This window comes from Nyctibius grandis, chromosome 1 (assembly GCF_013368605.1).
Source record: "Nyctibius grandis isolate bNycGra1 chromosome 1, bNycGra1.pri, whole genome shotgun sequence".
Classification (NCBI taxonomy): domain Eukaryota; kingdom Metazoa; phylum Chordata; class Aves; order Nyctibiiformes; family Nyctibiidae; genus Nyctibius; species Nyctibius grandis.
In genome coordinates this window covers 119251386-119272563 of record NC_090658.1, presented here as the reverse complement: position 1 = coordinate 119272563, position 21178 = coordinate 119251386, and the positions used below count along the sequence as shown (strand labels likewise).

Below are 21178 nucleotides of genomic sequence, written 5' to 3'. Positions count from 1 at the left end.
GAAGGGATAAGATACCAGTTGCTTTAGTTATTTATGCTGTAATGCTGCTACAGTTGGAGCCTTTTCAACTTCAACTTCCTATTCAACTACTCCACTTAAATGAAATGTTACCCAAATAAATGGATCAATAACTTTTAATGGAAGCTATAACCCTTTGTTTGTTAACTGCTAATATTAATCAGGGATATATGAAATCAGAGCATAGGTGGAGGTCTGTTCTCTTCCTTTCATCTCCTGTAAACCTCCCCTAGCAATCTATTAGGGTTTGCCAAAGTATCAAGGTTTGTAATGCAGTTTAAAAAAAAAAAAGGTTAATAAACTGTATTTTATTTTTAATAATTTAGTTAAAGCTACTGTATATTACAATATTTTTCCCCTGTAGTCCTTTGGAAGTACTGAAGCCTTCGCTGCACATGTTCTGATACGTGGAATGTTTTTGTCTCACCTTTCAGTTACCGAGAATAGAAAAGATAGATAGATATAGGATAGTACCGTCTTTTCATTTTTAAAATACCTTTAATTAACATCTGCATGCAGGTACTTTAAGCTGTAACCAACTCATGAATATACTTGAGCTCTGTATGTTTTGAAGACAGTCACAGTTGAATAGCTGCTAGACTGTCAAAGGAAGAGTTCTGTGCAATGTGAAGCTTTCAATGTAATTTTTAACATAGTTTTAAACTACTCTGTGCATAAAGCTTTTGAAGAGCCTATTTAGATGTTTACAGTCTTCCACCTATGTAGCTGCTCATAGCTACAACTCCAATAGAAATTTGTTAGTAAAAAAAAACATTGATATAAAATGATGAATAAGAATAGTTGTATAACCTCAGGTTTTGAACACTAAGTAGCTGCTGCTTTGCATCTGTAAAATCTATACCTGCATACATAAAAATAGCTTGTAACCATCTTTTAACGTTTCCATTGGAGTTACCTGTTTTGTATATATTGTTCATTGAGCACATACTGTATCAGTAGTATGTCACCAGGTAAATGTTACATCTTGATGATTATCTACAGTAACTTCAATACAAAAATCCTTCTGTTATTACAGATATTTATTTTGCATGCAGCATACTTACTTACAATCTTATTTAGAGGTGTCTTTAGTAAAAATAAAATAAATATGAAGAGAAAGTTCGTTACAGCAAGTAGAGGTTGAAACACAATATGAAAGGATTAGTAAAAATAAGGCTTCATAGCATGTGGATGAGAGTGGTAGTTCCATATTAGGCAGTTGCACAGATCCAATTAATTACTTGTTCAGCTTGCAGCTTCCTTGCTGTAATCTTCTCAGTTGACTCAATCTGCATTTTTGATTGAAAAAAAACATGCAATTTCAATATAACTGTGTAGCATATTTTTTCTTATTTTTGAATTATCATTAAGTGCCTCATGTTTTGAATCTTTTATGAAGTGCTGTTTGCAGGAACAACACCTGGAAGAAACGGTATCTTGTTTACAAAATGGCTTTGTACTAGAATGAGCAATTTGTTTGCTAAAACTTCTTCACAAATAGTTGTCAGGTCTATGTTCCATGTTTGGTATATTGTCATTAGAGCTTGCTATGCATTATTTATCAAACATTTAAAGGTGTGGATGCCTCAAAAATTTAATCAAGGTTAGTTCTCAAGCAGTTTACAATTTATTTAGGCAAAATAGAGCCAGAACGTATCTGGGAAGGAATTATGGAAACTAGAGCAAGACTGAATGGGAAGTCTTGAGTAAATAGCTGAAGTCTCATGTAGGTTCAGGCCAACTATGGTGTATAAGCTTTCTAAATGATTTTTTTACTTGAGGCCAGCTTTTAGGTGGCTTTTTTTTTTTTTTTTTCATTGACGTGCTCTGAGGTCTTCAGCCCATAACTGCTTCTGTTAAAATGTTGAAATCAGAAGTTGATTTTAATGATTTAATACCAATTTCTTCCTTGTCTTGTGTCACTGATCTGAAATACCTATTTTAGATTTTTAGAAAAATTGTGCAATTGTCAAGGAATCTGAATTTCATAATTTAGCTTGTGCTTATTGGGTTCTCAAAATTATTTTGGTGCATATGAACTAGGTCCCCTTCCAGAAGACTGAACCAGCAGGTCCTGTATAAAACCACTTCAATGTACTTCAGCTCTTATTAGTGACGTTAACTTCTGAACCACTGTGTGTATGCTTTTGCTATACTGCTCTGCTCTATTGCCAGTGTGGACACAGCCTTTTCTCCCTGGTGCATTGCTGCTGCAGAACTTAAATAGCTGTAGCCTTCCATCTCATTTTCCTGCTTTCAAACACGAGAGGAAACTAAGGCTCTTGGCTTAAATCGTCATTTCACTTAGAATCATAGAATCGTTTTGGTTGGAAAGGACCTTTAAGATCATCAAGTACAACCATTAACCTAACACTACCAAGTCCACCACTAAACCATGTCCCTAAGCACCACATCTACACGTCTTTTAAATACCTCCAGGGATGGTGACTCCACCACTTCCCTGGGCAGCCTGTTCTAGTGCTTGACAACCCTTTCAGTGAAGAAATTTTTTCTGATATCCAATCTAAACCTCCCCTGGCACAGCTTGAGGCCGTTTCCTCTCATCCTGTCACTTGGTACCTGGGAGACGAGACCAACACCCGCCTCACTACAACCTCCTTTCAGGTAGTTGGAGGTTGGAACTTCTCCAAGTTGGATTGTTTTAGTTTTTTAAAAAATATTTTTTGATGATGGGTGACCAGAAAAGTGGATCTCATTTCCCTTTATTATGATTTAATCCAGTGGTGGTTCTAATGCTTTGTAGCTGGTTGATGCCAACAGAAAATGTTGGAAGCAACAATTGTGAGTGAACACGTGCACATGTATGATACAGCAGAGTAGAACATATGGTCCAACCCCTCCGCTTAAGCAGGACCACCTAGAGCCAGTCGCCCAGGACTGTGTCTAGATGGCTTTTGAATGTCTCCAAGGGTGCAGACTCCACAGCTTCTCTCGGCAACTTGTGCAAGTGCTCGATCACCCTCCTGTGTTTCAGTTTGTGCCCATTGCCTCTGGTTCTGTCACCGGGCACCACTGAAAAGGGCCTGGCCCCATGCTCTTTGCACCTTCTCTTCAGGCATTTATATACATTGATGAGATCCCCCCGAGCCTTCTCTCTTCTAAGCTGAACAGTCCAAGCTCTCTTAGCCTCTCCTCATAGAAGCAATGCTCCAGTCCCTTCATCATCTTTGTGGCCCTTCACTGGCCTGTCCGCAGTAGCTCAATCGTTCATTTCAGAACTGCTCAGTTCATTTCAGAAGTTGTTGTCGTATTTACTTTTTAAGTAGAGGGTTGTTAGATCATTCCTAAAGATCATCTTTTCTTTCTGTCAGGTTAATCTGTATCTGAATTGATGATACAAGGAAAGTAATATATTATACTTTTTTTAATTAATGAAAGTATTGAGATCAGTGTTGAGGACTAGCCTGCAGAATACTGCTGTTAACCTCATCACCTCCAGTGTACCTTTTCCCAAATATCTTGTTATCTTCCCCTTAGCCAGTGGCGTACTCGCTATGCAGTTCTTGCATCAATCTTCACCTTCACTTTAACTAGTAATCCCCTTGTTGACAGTACATCAAATGATTTCTGGAAAATGCAAAGGAATGTCAGTTTACATGTGCTGTGATTTGGCAACAGCTGTTGTGTATCCCTGGTTAAAAGAAGATCTGCTTTTATGTACTGAATGACAACCTGCACAAACTGTGGGTACTAATCTGGAATTTACAATGTAGTGTTCTCATGGTACTTCTCCGTAATCTCAAAGAACAGAATTGAGCATCTGCCTCTAAAAGATTAGATGACTCTTAATGAGTATTTTTGAAAAAGTTTAGATCATCATCCTCTTACACATAGATCATTGCTTGCTGGATTAAAAAGTATTCTGTTTGCATTGAAGTACTGAGTCTAGTTTTACGAGATTGGGTACAGGAAGCCTTGCTGTGCTGGAAAATCAGAGGGAAAGTGCCGTGGCGATTGGGATGGAAGAGACAGGATAGTGTGTGGGATTTTTTTTTTCTTTCTTCTTAAATGTATTTCAATAAATACTTTATTTGTCTTAAAATGTATTTCTTCTAATGCTTGTGTTCTGCCTCCTTTAATTTGCATCCATGTTATTCAGTGCCTAATATTTTTCAGAAGTTGTCATAACTAAGAGTCGTTACAGGAAGGTTGTGGGTTTTTTGCTTTTTTGGGGTTTTTTATTTGTGATTTTTTTTTTTTTTTACTATTAGAGCAATGGCTGTAATGCAAAGGCTGTTCTGATAGCTGGTTGTGAAGATTTTTCAACATTATGTTCTTTTTTGGCATTTGCTTTTTTACTCTACATCCTATATCTTATTTTAGCTCTACAATATCTGTAGCAAGTATCACAGTGGAATGTTAGATTGTGCACCTAAAAATCGAATTAAGGTGTATGGATGTGTCAGCTTTCACCTAGAGTGGAGAGAAAATCATAGACTCCAGCTGTAAGCCTTGTTTAGCATAGATCAAGATATGGTATGGATCTGTTTGTATATGACAAGAAAAGAACAAGGGAGGATATGCTCTCTAATCTGTAGGGTTTTTTTCTGCTTTCCTTTTATTGTCATAGATGGATAATGATGATAATATAGAAAGTTATTGTTGCTCCACAAACTCTGCCCCCTACCTCCCAGTATTGTAGAAAAGAATGTAATGAATCTAAGGAAGGTGTTAAATGTATGATAAAGTTACTCAAGGTTATGGAGTTAACACGAGTCTGTAGACAAGTGATGTTAATATAATTTTGTAAACTAATTTATTGACCGTTTGCAGTTGTATTTTGTAATAGTTCATGTTGTGTAAAGGCTTTTTTCCTTAGTCCCCCATGACTTTTTAATTAAAGAATCTAAACCAGTAGGGTCAGAAGTATTCACATTAAATACAGTTTTTGAAAAGTTGTTTGTGACAGGTCTATTAGGATGTAATTGCAAACAGACAGTATTTTTCTTGGAATTATCCTCAGAAAAAAAAAAACAAAAAACAAACAAACAAACAAAAAAAAACAAACCAAAACAAAACGAAACAAAAAAACAAACCAAAAACCAAACCCCTAAAAAAACCAGCATCAGCCTTAATAGTTTTTGTGTTGCTTCTATGTCAGCATAAAAGAAAACCTACTTGTGTCTGTTTGAGCCATACTAGCTTCAGTGAATTACTAAAAATTAATATGAAGTTAACTTTAGGCTTTAATCACTTAACAGATTCTCCATCTATTGTTCTGTTAGAGGAATAAACAATAACAGAAAATCAGCTTTTAATATTTCTTGGACATTTACAGAGTGGAGCTGGACATTTTCACACCTTCTTTTAGTCTGCAAATACTGAGAGTGTTTCTGTCTGTGGATTTCTAGGATGGGCTTTGAGGATCTACGTACCAGTTATGCTAAAAGACTGTAGGTGTTGCAACTAAATCAAATAAATGCTAACTGTGACACATTACATCATTAATCACACTGTACTTGAAATGAAATGAGAACTGAGGTTTTTTGCTTTAGCACAAGGTTAAGCAGAAGCTGTTATTGAGAACCAAAGAGTATGTGGAGCAGGTGCTTGTCTTTGGAACATCTCTGTAGTTTGATTTTGTTTTTCTTTTTCAATTTTTTTTCTTTTTTTCCCAAATGCAGCACTGAGTATAAGCAAATGCAAGAGAGACACTTTCTGTATTTTTTATTTAACTGTGATTCAAACTAGTGAATAAAAGCTAGTTTCTTGGTTTATGAAAAAAAAACATTAAAAAGAAATCATTACTTTTCTAATGTAAATATTTATTTTCATGTCACATCTCTAGCGGCTTAGTTGTGACTTTTCCTTGTTTTATTTCATGTCTCTGCTCTATAAGAACACTTGAAGAAACGTTTACAAGATAGCTGTCTCTTTGGCTCAGCGATACAATGTTCCACTTTGGGAAGTTATATGACCCATCTGGAATTTTTATTCACTGACAGTGGGTAAGTTGTGACCCCTGCAAATACACGCAGGATTCTGTTACACAGAAATATGTGCTAACCTATGAGAAAATTGAAGTATACTGAGGGTAGAGTTTGGTTTGTGTTTTCTTATTTCTTGTGTTGTGATAGTTCGGGATTTTTTTTGGCTACTGAGTGTGATGCTTTTGTAACCAGCCACGAAAATAGGTGTTACAAGCAGCGATAAAAGTCCGTATGTGTCTTATTATTCTTGCAAGTACCCCAGGACTTTGTTTCAGTATTTAGGTTTCCATGGCTTTGAATGCTTAGGGCTCTCTTCTGATAACAACTTATCTTGTAGTTACTTTTACAGTCCCTTGGAATATGTCCTGAAGCTTGATAGTTTTTATATAATTATTTATTTAAAAAGAAAGTTTTGCTACTTATTGATCTCTCTCCTACATAATAGCAAAGGAAATAAATATATTGGAGCTTCCCATTCATCTGTTCATCTCAGTTTCAGTTTTTTATAAAATGACTTTTTTTACAATATTTGTTTGGAACTGTTCTAGGCTACAAGATTATGGCAGACCACACCTGGCGTTTGTGGAGGTCGTGGGTGGGAGGAATGCTTTGCTTTTCTATTCCAGAGTTGATTCCAGGGCCATTAAAAAAAAAAAAACAAAACAACCACAAAAAAAAACCCCACAACAAACACCACAAACAAAAAAAAAACACAAACAAAAAAACCAAACCAAACTAAACAAAAACAACAAAAAAAAATCCAACCACTTTAACATGTTGTCAGTCAGACAAGTACTTTTTGCCCGCTGGAAGATGAATAAACTCATTCGATGAAAGACTAAGCTACGTGCCTGTGTAGAGCATTTGGATGACAGTGATGTAGAGCCCTGTGTGTAATACAGCAGCTCTTATCTACTGTTCTGACAGACATGATCAAATTAGTCTAGTTTATTTCAAATTTTAAATTGTGAAAGCAGCTTTAGCTTGCAGCAGTATTTGTACCTCTCTTAACATTAACTATTAATTAAAAAGCATTAAAATGTTTTATAAAACATGAGGCATAAAAAAACAAAGCCTGATAGATGTTGGTACAACATCTGAGGAGTATGAAATAGCATTCTGAGATTTTCTTTGCTTCCACCAAGAAAACAGAGAAGTTGTACCCTCTAAATTTTGATGCCTCTGAATTATTTAGTACTTTAAACAAAATAGACATTCAGGGTATAAACATGGCAACACTGGGGTGAATGTGAAAAGAGACAGCTGACTTCTCTGGGACTAGAATATTACCTAAAGTATTTTGCAACAGTTTTCTATCATTTTCTTTGTTCTTGTCCTCCATGAGTTAGTATTCATAGAATTCTGAAATCACTGAAGTACAAAGTAACAACCTTTTCCCTAATGAAATTCAAAAAAAATCTTGACAATTGATGTATAATAGTATAATATGCTGCTGAGCATGGGTTTTTTTGTATCATAATCTCATTTTAAAGTTGATTGACAGCATATGGCCATTACAGTGTATTTTAGTCTTGGGATTATGGCATTAATAATGCATGCCTTGTTATGCATTCATTCTGAACTGAAAAGAAGTTTATTCTAAGACTTAATCTCTTTAACCAAATATGCAGCATTTCTATAAGCCACTTTATGTAGGGAGAAGCTCAAAAGAAGCATTTACACAGTTTGTATTAACTGTTTCTTTGATTACTTGATGACAAATAAACATCATATTTTTCTGTTATGCTGTGATTTTGAGTCTGATGAAAATGGTTTAGAGTTCTTTTTATTTTGGTGGAAATTTAATTGTTTCTTTTGAAGAATATGATCAAATTTTATCACCAAAAATTACCATATTTTACTTGTATATCAAAGAGAAACATTAACTTATGTGTGACATTTATATGTAGGAGAAATTAATGTTGAAATTCTAATTTAATCAGTTTTAAAGGTTTAAGAAATTCAAATGGGATTAGAAGACATCAGATTTCTAAGTGAAACGTACTACCTAACATGGTGTATGACTGGACTCTGGGGAGAGTCAAGGTGCTAATCATCCATAGGTGACTTCTTTCCTCAGATTTTAGGTAAAACTTTCAGTTTCACTTAAGATGAGACTTCCTTGATATGCACCCATTTTTATCCCAGGTGAGGAAGAAAGGAGTGATTGCATTCAGCTGTCTTTTATGTAGTCAGCTGGAGGTGTCTGAATTCATGCTGTGAAAGAGCTAATGTATTCTTTTCAAAAGGGTCAAGAAAAAAAATTCCTGAAGCAGTGAGACTGGCTGATGTCAGCCCAAGATTTGCTGATATTTTCATAAGTTTTCATGGATGACAATTTGAGAGGCAACTTGGTAAAACTGTCAAATGAAATATACTGAGCATGAATAATAGTGTCAAATAGATTAACTAGTGGGCAAGAGCCAATTTTCAGTGATAATATCTCTCAAAGCATGCACAGGTGCTCATCTACTACAGAAAATAGAATGTAATAGATTGGGAGAACTTCTAATTGGGGAATAGAATTTTCTAGCATCTCTCAGCCACAAGATTGTGTTTTTTGGTTTTGTTTTGTTTTTTTTTTCTTTAAAAAAAAAGGCTTCCTGTACAAAAAGCTCTGGACATCTGTCTACTTCTATGCATAGCTATAGTTAGAGATATGAAATGCTGCTTTGAATCCCAGGTCAGTATTCATAACCCTTAATCTGCGTGTCCAAGTTAACAAATAACATGATCAGGAAATATAAGAGCTCCTTAGTTTATGTTTATGGAGGATAACAGCTATCTAAATATTTATGAAAGAGCATTTACTCTTTCAAAATGTCTTACAGAGTTGAACTTTACTGCTTAAATAAAGGAAAGTATAGTCCTGTCTCCCACGGGTGCAGCTGAAGAGTCTTTCATGGCACGTCCAGGCCTTTAATGCCAAAATTCTTTCTAAATGCAGGTTATCAACACTGGAAATAGAAGAAAGAGCACAAACTCTTGGTCTCTTTGAGACTTTGAAAACCAATCCTGAAACCTTACATGAACACATGGTTAAATATGTTTACCCAAGTATTGACAGTAGAGATCACCAGCGGTTGCTTTATTATTTTACACTCCTTGAAAATTGTGGTTGCTCGGAAGTGGTGAAGCATGCTATTAAACCTGAAACTCACATCCGACTCCTGAAAAAATTCAAAGCAGTTGCATCAGGTAGGAGAGTTACTGTTTCTTTTCTTCACAGCTGTATTTATTATTCTGTTATGTGAGTGTTGACATGATTATGCTTATCTAGTTTGTACTCTCCAGGTATTTTTTTTTTGATGAGTGTATCAGATGAATGCAAGCAATTTAGTAGATTAGTCGTGTCTTATAGGAGTAAGTTCCTTGTCTTTGTATTAATGGAAATTTAGTTTACTCTATGACCAGCGAGCAAAAACATCTAAAAACAGGCTTCTGTTGGTGATGCAAGTTAAAATTATTGGCAGTGGTTCATAGTGAATTTTTAAAGAAAAAATACAAACCTCCTAGAACATAATTTTTAATGCTGCAAGTTTAACATGAATATTCTCAAAGAACTTAAGACAGTTTACCTCAAAAGTCTGTATTACATATTATATCAGGAACTTTAACCATTTTGTTTGTTTGTTTATTTTAAAGAGGGTAATTTTAGTGTTTTATCTTTGATGTTACCTTTTGCTTTTGCAGAACTACAACATTATTTGTCCTTCTACATTATCAGACAGTGCCTATAAAAGTGAGCTGCTGGAAAGCACTCTGAAATTCTGAATACTAGTTTTAATTTGCTTGTTAGTCAAGTATTAGCAGTATCTTGAGTTTCAGTTGAATAACTCTAAATCCAGTTTCAGAATGAAAAATACTCACTGTATGGGATTGCCTGCTGTGGGGATGAATTAGTTGTTCAATACTTTAACCTCATGTGTATCAGATGCTAAATTTACTGCAGAATTTGGAGAGATTGTGCATATGAATTCATGTATTGCAGGAAGGAAAAAAAGGCAATCATTTTTTTTGAGGGGAGGGATTGCCTTCAGTTTTCATTGATGTGTTCTCAACACTCAAATTCTACAGTACTTGTTGAAGAAAAATCTGTCAAGAAGTTATTGTTTGCCTTCAAAGTTATTTTTAAATGTTGCTCAAAAAAAAGTCCTAGGACCATACATCAGACATAAATCAGTAACTTTGTATGGTAAAAAATTAAATCTATTGTATTACACCCTTAATTAAAATTGTCAGTGTTCAGCATAATTTATAGATAGTAGGCAAGGTACAACATCAAAGTGTTTGTAGAGGTTACAGGCTCTAAATATATGAAGAAACACATGGCAATAGAAGTCAGTTGTCTTAGGAATTATATGCATAAAGTAGTATTGTTGCTACTCCAGGAAAGCTGGAGAGGGACTTTTTACAAGGGCATGTAGTGATAGGACGAAGGGTAACAGTTTTAAGCTGAAGGAGGGTAGATTTAGGATTTTAGTTATTAAGAAGAAATTCTTGACTGTGAGGGTGGTGAGACACTGGAACAGGTTGCTCAGAGAAGTTGTGGCTGCCCCCTCCCTGGCAGTGTTCAAGGCCAGAATTGGATGGGGCTTTGAGCAACGTGGTCTAGTGGAAGATGTCCCTGCCCATGTCAGGGGGGTTGGAAACTAGATGATCTTTAACATCCCTTCCAACTCAAACCATTCTCTGATTCTATGTAGAGTTGAGTAGATTAACTATGAATAACTTTTATTTTGTTTGCCTCTTTCTTCTTCTGTCAATAGGTCTCAATTACAAAAAGCTAACAGATGAAAATGAAAACCCTCTGGAAACACTGGAGCCCATCCTTACAAGTCAAAATATCTTATCTATTTCCAAACTGGCTCCCAAAATTCCTAAAAATGATGGCAGCATGCTGTCACCAAGCTCTATTTATGCTGTCTGGTTACAAAAACTTTTTGGAATGGTGATCATCATCTCATTAAAAAAATACCAGAAACCGTGGATGAGTGGCTACATGCATATGAATATGTGTTCAAAGTACTTGGATAGACTTGATCCAGATGATATTGTTACTTTTATTGATGAAATTACCTTTTCTTCAAAAGCTGTCACAAAGGTAAGCAGATATATTTGAAGAATTTCGGGTCTCAGGTGACGCGCGATTGAATATAGTATCAAGGAGAAAGTCTCAGCAAATGTTTACATTTTTCATTTTAAAGTTTTTAAAGGTAAATTCATAAACCTACCTTCCTCTGCCTACCTCTTCTTTTCATGACTGCCAGTATAAAAAGAAGATTTTCATTCAGTTAGAGGAGTTAGCTCTGTGGGTAAGAGAGATTTTCATGGAACCCCGAAGTCCCTGTATTCTGGTTCAGCAGAGAATAAGATATTAATCTTGCGTATTTTTTTATTTATTTGTGCTCATCCTAAAATTCATTGCGCTGGCGGGCTTGTGTTTAGTACCAGGCTTTTGCATTCTGAATAGAATGCTCCACAGAGAAGTGTTCTGGGCCAGCGCAATATGGTTTCTGGGCACTGTAGTAATATAAATGATAAACTCTGTCGTAATCTCCATCTGGCTGAAAGCCTGTTATTGAAAGAATGTGCTTTCATGTCTGTATCATATATTACCAGATTTGCAATTTCTTTTTGCCCAGTGAAACCTACTTATAAGATTATTTCTAGCATGCTTTCTTATATATCTTCACTGCCAAGCACAAAAAAGAGACGAGATATCTTATATATTTCCATATTAAAAGATCTTGACATGTCTTCACTAACTTAATCTGAAAAGGATGATAAAGAAGAGATGTTTTGTGAGGTTTTTTGTGTCTTTATCTTCTCTATTCTGGATTGTGCTCATTTTCCAGCAGTGTTTATTCACTGCGTTCAATGAGGTGTCATTTGTTCCCTCCCTGGATAATTGTTTTAGTGTTCCCACAATATTAGTATAAATTTATTAGAACCCATCTAACCTCTATCTGTACCAGAATTTGTTGAAAAAAAAATTTGCTATTCATTGAAATCCTGGGAAAATGAACCTTTGTCAGCACCAAATTTATGCTTCGATCTGTCTGTCATGCTACTAATAGACTAACACGTTTTATCACTAGTCTCATCAGCTGTCTTCTAAGCCTGTTCAGCAGAGCCACTGTCTTGTTTAGGTGTTTTGATCCTTTTTTATCATGCGTGAATACTGAGTGTTTCATGCTTATCAGGAAAGGCTGACACTCAAACTGAGATCTCAGTTGCCAAACCTGACCCTGGACTGAGGTAGCCAAGGGACAACTGTTGTCTAATGAGAAGGAAATATTGTCTTCATGTATGATCGCCACTAGTGACTACTTGAAAACTCTTGCTAGTTAATGTATCTTGGGCATTTCAGGATTATTTCTCGTTTATTCCAGATGAATGGTACATGGAGAAGATGGATAGCCTCCACTGTGTATCTGTTTTGAAACACCTTGTTTATTTTCATTCCTTTATTTCTGTTCAGGATTCTAATACAGTTTTTTCTTATCTCTTAAGATGAGTAGGGGTAGCAGAAGGAGATATTGACAGCACGGTTATTATGTTGGTGGCACAAGCAGGACTTTGTAGCAGAAATCTCTTAACTTTTTGGCCATGAGAGATACTCAAGAAGCGTTTGAAGCAATTGGTCAAATCAGTTGATTTAGTGTGTCCCCTGCACTGGCTTTGGGAATGAAACAGCTGTTTAACCAGCTTCCAACTAGTTTTGCCGCAGGATCCCATGCAATTTTCAACTGGAAGCATACAATGAAAAATGATTGTTGTAGAACCTGAAAACTTATTTCTCAGAGATCTTTTTCCTCTAACTTTGGTCTGAAAAATGCTTCATACATAAAAGCTGCCTTTTGGCTTTCACCTTTTACTTAAGGGAGCGAGTCCAGAGGAGGGCAGCAAAGCTGGTGAAGGGTCTGGAGGGTATGTCCTATGAAGAACGGTTGGGGGAACTGGGATTGTTTAGCCTGGAGAAAAGGAGGCTGAGGGGAGACCTTATTGTGCTCTGCAACTACCTGAAAGGAGGTTGTGGCAGGGTGGGGGGTCGGCCTCTTCTCCCAGGCAACTAGCAACAGGACTAGAGGACATAGCCTCAAGCTGCACCAGGGGAGGTTCAGGTTAGATATTAGGAAAAATTTCCTCTCAGAAAAGGTCATTAGACATTGGAATGGGCTGCCCAGGGAGGTGGTGGAGTCACCATCCCTGGAGGTGTTTTAAGAAAAGACTGGACATGGCACTTAGTGCCATGGTGTAGTTGACACAATGGCGTTAGGTCAAAGGTTGGACTCGATGATCCCAGAGGTCTCTTCCAACCTAGTTGATTCTGTGATTCTGTAAAATTTTATCTTGTTTTGAGGCCGTGCTGGTCATGCGATCACTATTTTAATCCCTAATTCAGCACTTTCTTCCCAGCCCACTTCTGTGGCCAAGTACTTTATTATATCAGTTTCCCATTCCCATAACAGATGCACATTTCTGTATTTCGTGGAAGCACTGATATTTAATACACATAAAGGACTGCAAAAAACCATGGTCATTACCATGAAGTAATCTCACATACAGAAAATTTGTGAGGTTCTTTTAAGTGGTCCTTGAGAGGAAGCTTGAAGTAAAATAGTGTAAGTAGGTGTTTTAGGAGTACTGAGAGGTGAATTGGCTCCTTCCCCCTTTGCAAAAAAAACCAAAAGGGGGCAACTGCTGCACACACACACCTCCACCCCTCTCCGATCCTCTCAAAGTTACAAAAGGGGAGGAGGGAAAGGAGAGAGAGTAGTCCAGAGAGGCAATGAAATGCACTCCGTGATTATCCTTGTGGAACAGCACCTCCATCTAAAAGCCCCTCTTAGTCAGAAACAATCAAGAAAAGTCTGGAACGGTGAGGGGTGATGGAAGGTAGGCTAAGTAGCAATGTAGAAGGCTACAAGAGTTGAAGTTCCAGGGTACCATTGCTGTTGTCACCACATGGGAACTTAGGACGCAAACATCAGAATATCCCCCACTGTTTGAATATATCAGCAGTAGTAAGGAGAGGCAGGTGACGGGCCAACAAAGCAATAACAAACCTCTTCTACTTGTGTCCCTTCATATGACAGAGAAAGTGGGAGCAGAATGCGCAATTGTACAAAAGGGAGTGAAACCACAGGGATTTAGTGCTGATTTCTACAACTCCTCATTCTTACTGAGTAAGACAGGAACGTGCTGGCCTTGCTGGTCTTCTTCACTTGTCCCCTTCCACTAGCTCTTCTTTTTACTTTATTTTTTTAAAAACTCGTGTTTTAGCATGAGTGTAATGTCACAATAATTACAGCATGGAGCATAGGATGGTAAAGAAGAGAGGGGAGCTGGAGGTCTGATTTATAACAGAATCTTCCTCCTGATCACGTAGAGAAATAGTTTGTATTTGCATTGTGTGAGGATGCTGTAGCTGCTAATTGCATTGTTGCTCCTTCTCTGCTACTAGTAAATGAACATCTGAGAAGAAAGAGGTAGTATTGAAAGTTGAAGCATAATTAACTTTCTGATCAGTTGGGCCAGCAGTAACTGAATGGAAAGGTGGGTGAACGAGCAGTGCTTGACTGGGCAAAGGAGTTGAGAGAATGTCTATATTGGAGAAACGGATGGGGAGTTTGCACTTGTGAAAGGGCGGTTAACATTGTTACGATGACGTGTAGTTTAGGGTGTGATGAAGTTTTAGGTGCTCCTAGAGGTCAGAGAGTCTTTTCTTCCATGTTTCTTGCAATCAGTAGAAAGGAATTACCACATGGAAGATAAGATTCAGTTCCCCAGACTTAAGGGTTCAGAGAAGTGGTGACATTGTGTGGTGGGAACTGTGTGAGCAGAAATGCATCATAGTGGGACTGTAATAAATCATAGACCCAAAGTAACATGGTTAACGTACTGAACATTCTGTATGAGACATATCAGACTGCTTCACAAAATTTAATATTTTTTGATCTGCAGCATATCCTATAGGAGACGTTTTACAATTTTTTGAGGGGTTAAGGGTGACTTGTGAATCCAGAGTAATCCTTGCTTTTTTAAAAATGCCTTTTTTTTTTTGCTAAACTGAAGTTATCTAGTTTTGAAATTCCACCTATAGACCTTTTGTCTGCTGTACTAAAGAGGTAGTTATCAAAGTTTGCTTCCACAGTCAGACATTCAGTAGAGGCCACTTAACTTTGATAAACAGAATGGACCGACCTTGGGAAGGTTTCTGCTCTTTTTTTTGTGTGTGGTTGCTTTTTGGGGGCTTTTTTTTTAGTGTGTTTGGGGGTTTGTTTTGTATTCTTCTTTTCCCAGGTCTTCCATTATTATAACAACTCTTCTTTGGATCCAGTATATCAGCATCCATCTTCAACTGAAGAAGGTAGAGATTGATGCAGTATTCCTGTTGTGTTTGTGGTGAATGAAATAGGTGAAGTCCTTTACTCTTCATCAGTATCCTCCTCACACATTGAAGGACTGAAGAGTCCTTGACCTCAGCAGCTCACTGCTGCAAGCAGTGAGAGGATTCCTGCTTGTGGCACTTCTACTCAGAAATGCTTTTAATTCTGAATAACTATTCAAGTTTTTCTTACTAAATAAGAATTCAGTCCACCTCCAGAGGGGTAAGCATAGGCTATTTGCATGCATGGAACAAATTTCTCCCTAAAGGGGAGATATTCCAAATATTCAGTGGAACTACTGCTTATATTTTTGCATGCATTTTGAGTCTGTCGTCTTTTCTTCCAGAAGCTCTATTTGCTTTTGAATAATGCTGACTTCATAGATTCTTAATTATATTAATGGTCATATCAACTTCTTTATCTTGATGATTTCCTGTTTATTCTCCTTTGTGTGATCTGTGTGAAGCATTTTAGGCAATTTAGGGGTTTTTTTTATTCCTTCGTTGCCAGCATTTTGTTCATTGTGCTGGATAGTCAGTTATGTCTTCAAAGAGCCATCTGTTTCAGAGCTCATAGGTCATTGCCCTGATGTTTGTTGAATAACAGTACTCTGAAAAAAAAACTCAAAGCAACAAAACCAAAAACCAAAACCACAACTGAAAATGGTTACTTTTTTAATTGCCGTGTTTTCATTATTGAACACACACTGCGAATGGGGGTGGGCAAAATATGATGATAAGGAAGAAAACACTGCAGCTGTAGACAGCAAAAGTAGAATAAAAAGCAGTGGTATCATCAGTTAGGTCTTCTATAGAGAAAGAGAAGTTGAAATTTTCCTTACGCAGACTCTTCCTCGCAACCTTCCATAGGCTCAGCCACATTCATTCAAACTATGGCTGATGATATTTTTTGTTTCCTATTCCATCCTTTATAACTTCTTTTCCAACTTCTGATGCAAAGGAATAATTTTGCTTTCAACTTAATGTTTTTAATTGAAAGATTGACTCTTATTTTCTCTGAATCAGTAATGCTTTTTAGACCATTTTCTTCTTGCTTAAGTGGGAATACAATGTCCACATTTTGACCACACACCAAATGGGTGTGGAATGGGAACCTGTTACGACTGGATATTAACCTACATCATTTCCTCTTTCAATTTTAATGATTTTAAATGCCATTTTTAAAATTGTATAAAAAGCTCAGTTTAATAGAAAAGCTCAAAGTAATGTTCAGTATCTTTTGTCTGGCTGATTCTTAACACTGTATAAAATACTAAGGAAAAAAGGGCATGATGTTGCCTGAAGATGTACAAGAAATGTGTTAATAGTGTTCTTACATAGCATGACTGCATTCAGATGTTACCTTTTGAATTACCTGGCTTTTTTTTATCACTTTTTATCACTGTGCTCCAGTTCAGTTGGTTTGTATTGTATGACCATGTTTTCTTCATGGGACACTACCTGTTTTTCTGATATCAGTACATTTTTAGATACTTTCTTGTGCCTTGCAATTAATATAATTATTTTAATTAAATCTGCTTCAAAACTGCGTAGTAGGAAACTTCATGAATAATGTCTTTTCTTTAACTGCTTCCTTACATGCAGTAGAACTTTTACACTACCGTACTGGGTCTGGCAGGGATGGAATTCGCTTTCTTCCTAGCAGCCCCTATGGGGCTGTGCTTTGGATTTGTGACTAAACCAGAGTTGATAACACACCAGTGTTTTGGCTGTTGCTGACAACTGCTTGCACAGTGTCAAGACTTTCTTCTTTTTCTCAACACTCAAGCCCTGAGTAGGCAGCCCGTAGGCAAAAAGTGGGGAGGTGACACAGACAGGACAGCTGACCTGGGCTGGCCAAAGGGACGTTCAGTGCCACATAATGTCATGCTCAGCAGTAACAAACAGGGGGTTGGGAGATGTCTTCCAAGATGGTTGTTGCTTGGAGATTGGCTGGGCATTGGTCAGCTTGTGGGAGGTGGTGAGTGATTGCCTTTGCATCACTTAATTTTGGTTTGTTCATTTATTTTCCTCTCTCCTTCATGTATTAAACTATCTCTATCTTGATCCACAAGTTTTCTTGCCTTTGCTCTTCTTTTCTCTCCCCCTGGAGGAACTGGAAACCAGTTTTTGTTATTCTGTAACTGTATAATCTACTTATGAATCAACTAGTGTAATTTGCTTTCCATTCTAGTATATCTGGTTGACTTGTGGCTACATGACATTTTGTTGGTAGAATGTATAAAGCTGGCATTTAATGGTAGAGATGGGAACTGGACCAAAGTGTTCCATCTGAACACCAGGAAACATTTTTCATTATGAGGGTGACTGATCACTGGCACAGGTTGCACAGAGAGGTTGTGGCATCTCCCACATTAGAGATACTCAAAAATCACCTGGACATGGTCGTAGGCAACTGGCTCTCGATGGCCCTGCTTGAGCAGGGGCTTTGGACCAGATGGCCTCCAGAGGTCCCTTCCAACCTCAACTGTTCTGTGTTTCAGTGTTGCTGGGATCTCAGGTTCCTGTAGCACTAAAAGGAGGGGATCTGTTTCCATCATCTCAAGTTGCATGCTAGTCATTGGCAATAAGAGTAGCAGGGTCAACGTCTTCATGTGCAAGTGAATGTTACTTGTACAATACTTTATTAAGAAATACTTATATATTTTGAAGGAAATGGACTTCTTCGATGAGTTTTTACCCTGAGGAGTGAAATCTGCTGTGCTGAATTTGTATGCGATGTTCCTTGATTTGAAAATGAAAGAAAACATATTTTTAGGATTTTTCATTACACATTATAGCCTACAGAATTAATTTTTTTTAAACAATAAAAGCTTTTTAAAAAGAAAACTTCACTTCACATGCAAACACAGATTGAACTAGCCCCTAAGCTACTTTTTTTTTTTATATCACTTGGGTATGATACCAAATCTCATTACTGAAGCTGACTAGAAAGTATGGAGGATAAAATAATCAGAGAAATGATCTGTTGGTAGTGCTGCATTTTAGCACTATGCAAATATGAATGCAAAATTACAATAGTCTTGGGAAGAACCGGTATTCCTTGTTTTTTAATGCTCTATTTCTGTATATGCTTATGGCATCACGACTTCTAAACTGACAGTATATTGACACTGTTCTCTAGGATATAACAGTTAGATGAAATACTTAAATTGTTTGCCTTTTGCATCTCTCAATTGCATTTTGAACATTAGAATGTGCAGTAGAAGTGGAAGAATGAAATATGTCGCTGTTTTCATCTTTTATCAGGTTTACAAAATGGATATATAAATCCACCTGTGGTCATTAAATTTTAATGGGATATGAAGTGTATCACCTTTTCCCTGCTTATAGTAAAACCTGATACTGAGACCTTGTTCAAAGTATACCAAATCATACTTAATTTCTTTTGATGGAATGGAACTGAGCCAAATTTGCAACTGAATGGTAAATGGAAAGTTGTCTTAGCTCTTGCAATGATGTCCACCCATCTTGCTTTTTTTTTTTTAGCTGAAGCTTTGTCTTTCCTCACTCAAAAGCACAGCAGTATGCTGCAAGTACTGTTTACATAGAGTATTTCCATCTATATCCCTTTCCAAAATACTTTTGGTTTCTGGAAGCGTGTGAATCTGTGATCATTGCCCAGGCTCATTTCTGAAGTCCTAAATTCCATTCTGGTGCACTGGAATGACCCTTTTGTGCTAGATGGAGGGGTAAGGGGAAACTTCGTGCAGTGTATGTGTGACTCTATGTTTAAAAATTAAAATTCTATGAGAAGTTTAATGGGGAAAAAAAAACCCAGACTTTCTTGTTTCAATTTAACAGCTATATACATCTAGTTGTACAGGTCTTCAAAATAATAACTTGCTGTTTTGTATAACTTGTGCTTTAAATAGGTTGATTTAAAAGCTGTAGAATTCCTACTGCTTTTTTTGCTTATGATTATAGTCTCAGGGATATATTTTAAACAGTGATCTAAACCTAACAAAACTAAGTTAATTTTCAGCATTTGGGATTTTCAGATCATCTTGTAAAAGGATCCCAAGACATCTCTCAATGTGGAATTAAAAACCAAAGATGATAAGGTGGCAGTCTACAAAAATAATGAATATTATTAGAGAAAATAAGTTCCATATGGTTTAATATGAGCCAGATTCAACATCAATAAAAAGAAAGGACAACTGAAGAAAGTAATGGAATACTGATCCTTTTTAAATAAATTACTAATAAGAAAGAAGGTTGTTTCTCATAAAATACTTCATTTGGTTTTATGCTGTACTGTAGAGCAGTGGAGGCACCTGACCTCTAGGCACTGCTGTAATACAAATAGCAGTGTACAGATGATAAATGATTAAATATCAAGTAATCTTTTTCAGCTGCCAGTTGAAGCCAGGATAGCAGTGACTGAGAAGGCAATTAAGACAGTTAAACATCTTTCTGAGAAATCAAGAAAAAAAACTTCTGAGAATGTCATGGAAGATGCTGAAAATCCATCTATTGCTTATGAAGAAACTCTGAATCACTTGCAGCAATCTCTTGTTCATCTGGAAACACTCACTCATAGTTTTATCACTTACTTGAAGAAAAGCGAACAGGTAAGGATTACTTATCAGATGCTTGTTTTGAGTGTTGCCATGACTAGCAGTGATGGACACCAATCTTCTGTTACATTTTTTCAGTGTTTTGTAACTTTGTTTTTGTTGACCTGGTGTTTGAAAACTCATTTCCATCAATCTTTTCCTTTTGTAGTATATGTTAAACCTTGGTAGAAATAAAGACTCTGAATGATACATCACTGTAAATAAAGAGTACGCTGATTCATGTTCAAAAATTATCTGTTCACAGGATACACTACAGAAGTATGGCTATTTATATGATTTGTCAAGGTCAGAGAAAGAAAAAATCCATGACCAAGCAGTGGCTATGTGTATAGATGGTCAGCCCCTGGACATGATACAACAGTTGTTACAAGTGGCTGTTGGAGATCTAGGTCTTTCTCCCAAGGATATTGTCCAATGTGCTATTAAAAAAATTGTGTGTACATTAAGGTAAGTACACTACCACAATTAAGCCTAAAAACCTTTCTTCTTTTTTTTTGTTGGGTTTTTTTTTGGTTGGTTGATTGTTTTGCGTTGAGTTGTTTGATTCATTGATTGTTTTGTTTGTTTGTTTGTTTGTTTGTTTGTAGTGAGTACTTGTTTGCTTTGAAGGTCTGTATTTTGCAGAAAATTGACAGTAACAGGAAATGAGTTCTTGGATCGTTTATGCTTCTCTTTACTTATAATTTATTATTCAGATAAGAGTTATATTTTTCTGAGTTTGGGAAGCCTGGGCAGTCTGAACAAAGCAAGCCACAGAACTCATCCTATTCACGGGAGGGTGCTTGTCAGTTAAAATTGTTCCATTATGTGTGTGTGCACTTGTGAATTTTTGGCAAATTTACGATTGCACATAATTCTTTCCTCTTAAACAGAGTCAAAAGGCGTGTTTGTTGGAAATGGTGGGTACCTCATGCAGGTATTTGGGCAGTAGAGGCCTAGCAATGGCTGTTGCCACAACAGCTAGTCCTACAGGACGAAGTACAATTTCCATCTTTGGAATGAGTTGCTGGGTTGGGTTATTTCTGGGAGCTGTTTTTTGGGTCAGTTTGCTTGTGTTTTGTTTTGTTTTTTTTTTTTTATTTGCAACATTTTGAAAAATGTGTCCATCTGTCATTAAAATATAGGCTATACATTTTTCTTCTTTGTTCTTATGAAGAATGCTGCTTAGAGTTTTTGCTCTTGTTCTTCCATCTCCCTTTGTGTCACACTCTGCC

General features: G+C 36.7%; 1 protein-coding gene across 1 annotated transcript in view; it reads left to right on the top strand.

Annotated features, from left to right (window-relative positions):
- Nucleotides 1-21178, top strand: part of NBAS (NBAS subunit of NRZ tethering complex) — a 185009-nt gene that overhangs the window by 106787 nt on the left and 57044 nt on the right. Inside the window, 9 exon segments of the mRNA XM_068424707.1 lie at nucleotides 2327-2338; nucleotides 5890-5945; nucleotides 5948-5987; nucleotides 8917-9167; nucleotides 10739-10906; nucleotides 10909-10982; nucleotides 10984-11073; nucleotides 19740-19958; nucleotides 20209-20411. Coding sequence (XP_068280808.1) covers nucleotides 2327-2338; nucleotides 5890-5945; nucleotides 5948-5987; nucleotides 8917-9167; nucleotides 10739-10906; nucleotides 10909-10982; nucleotides 10984-11073; nucleotides 19740-19958; nucleotides 20209-20411 — 1113 coding nt within the window.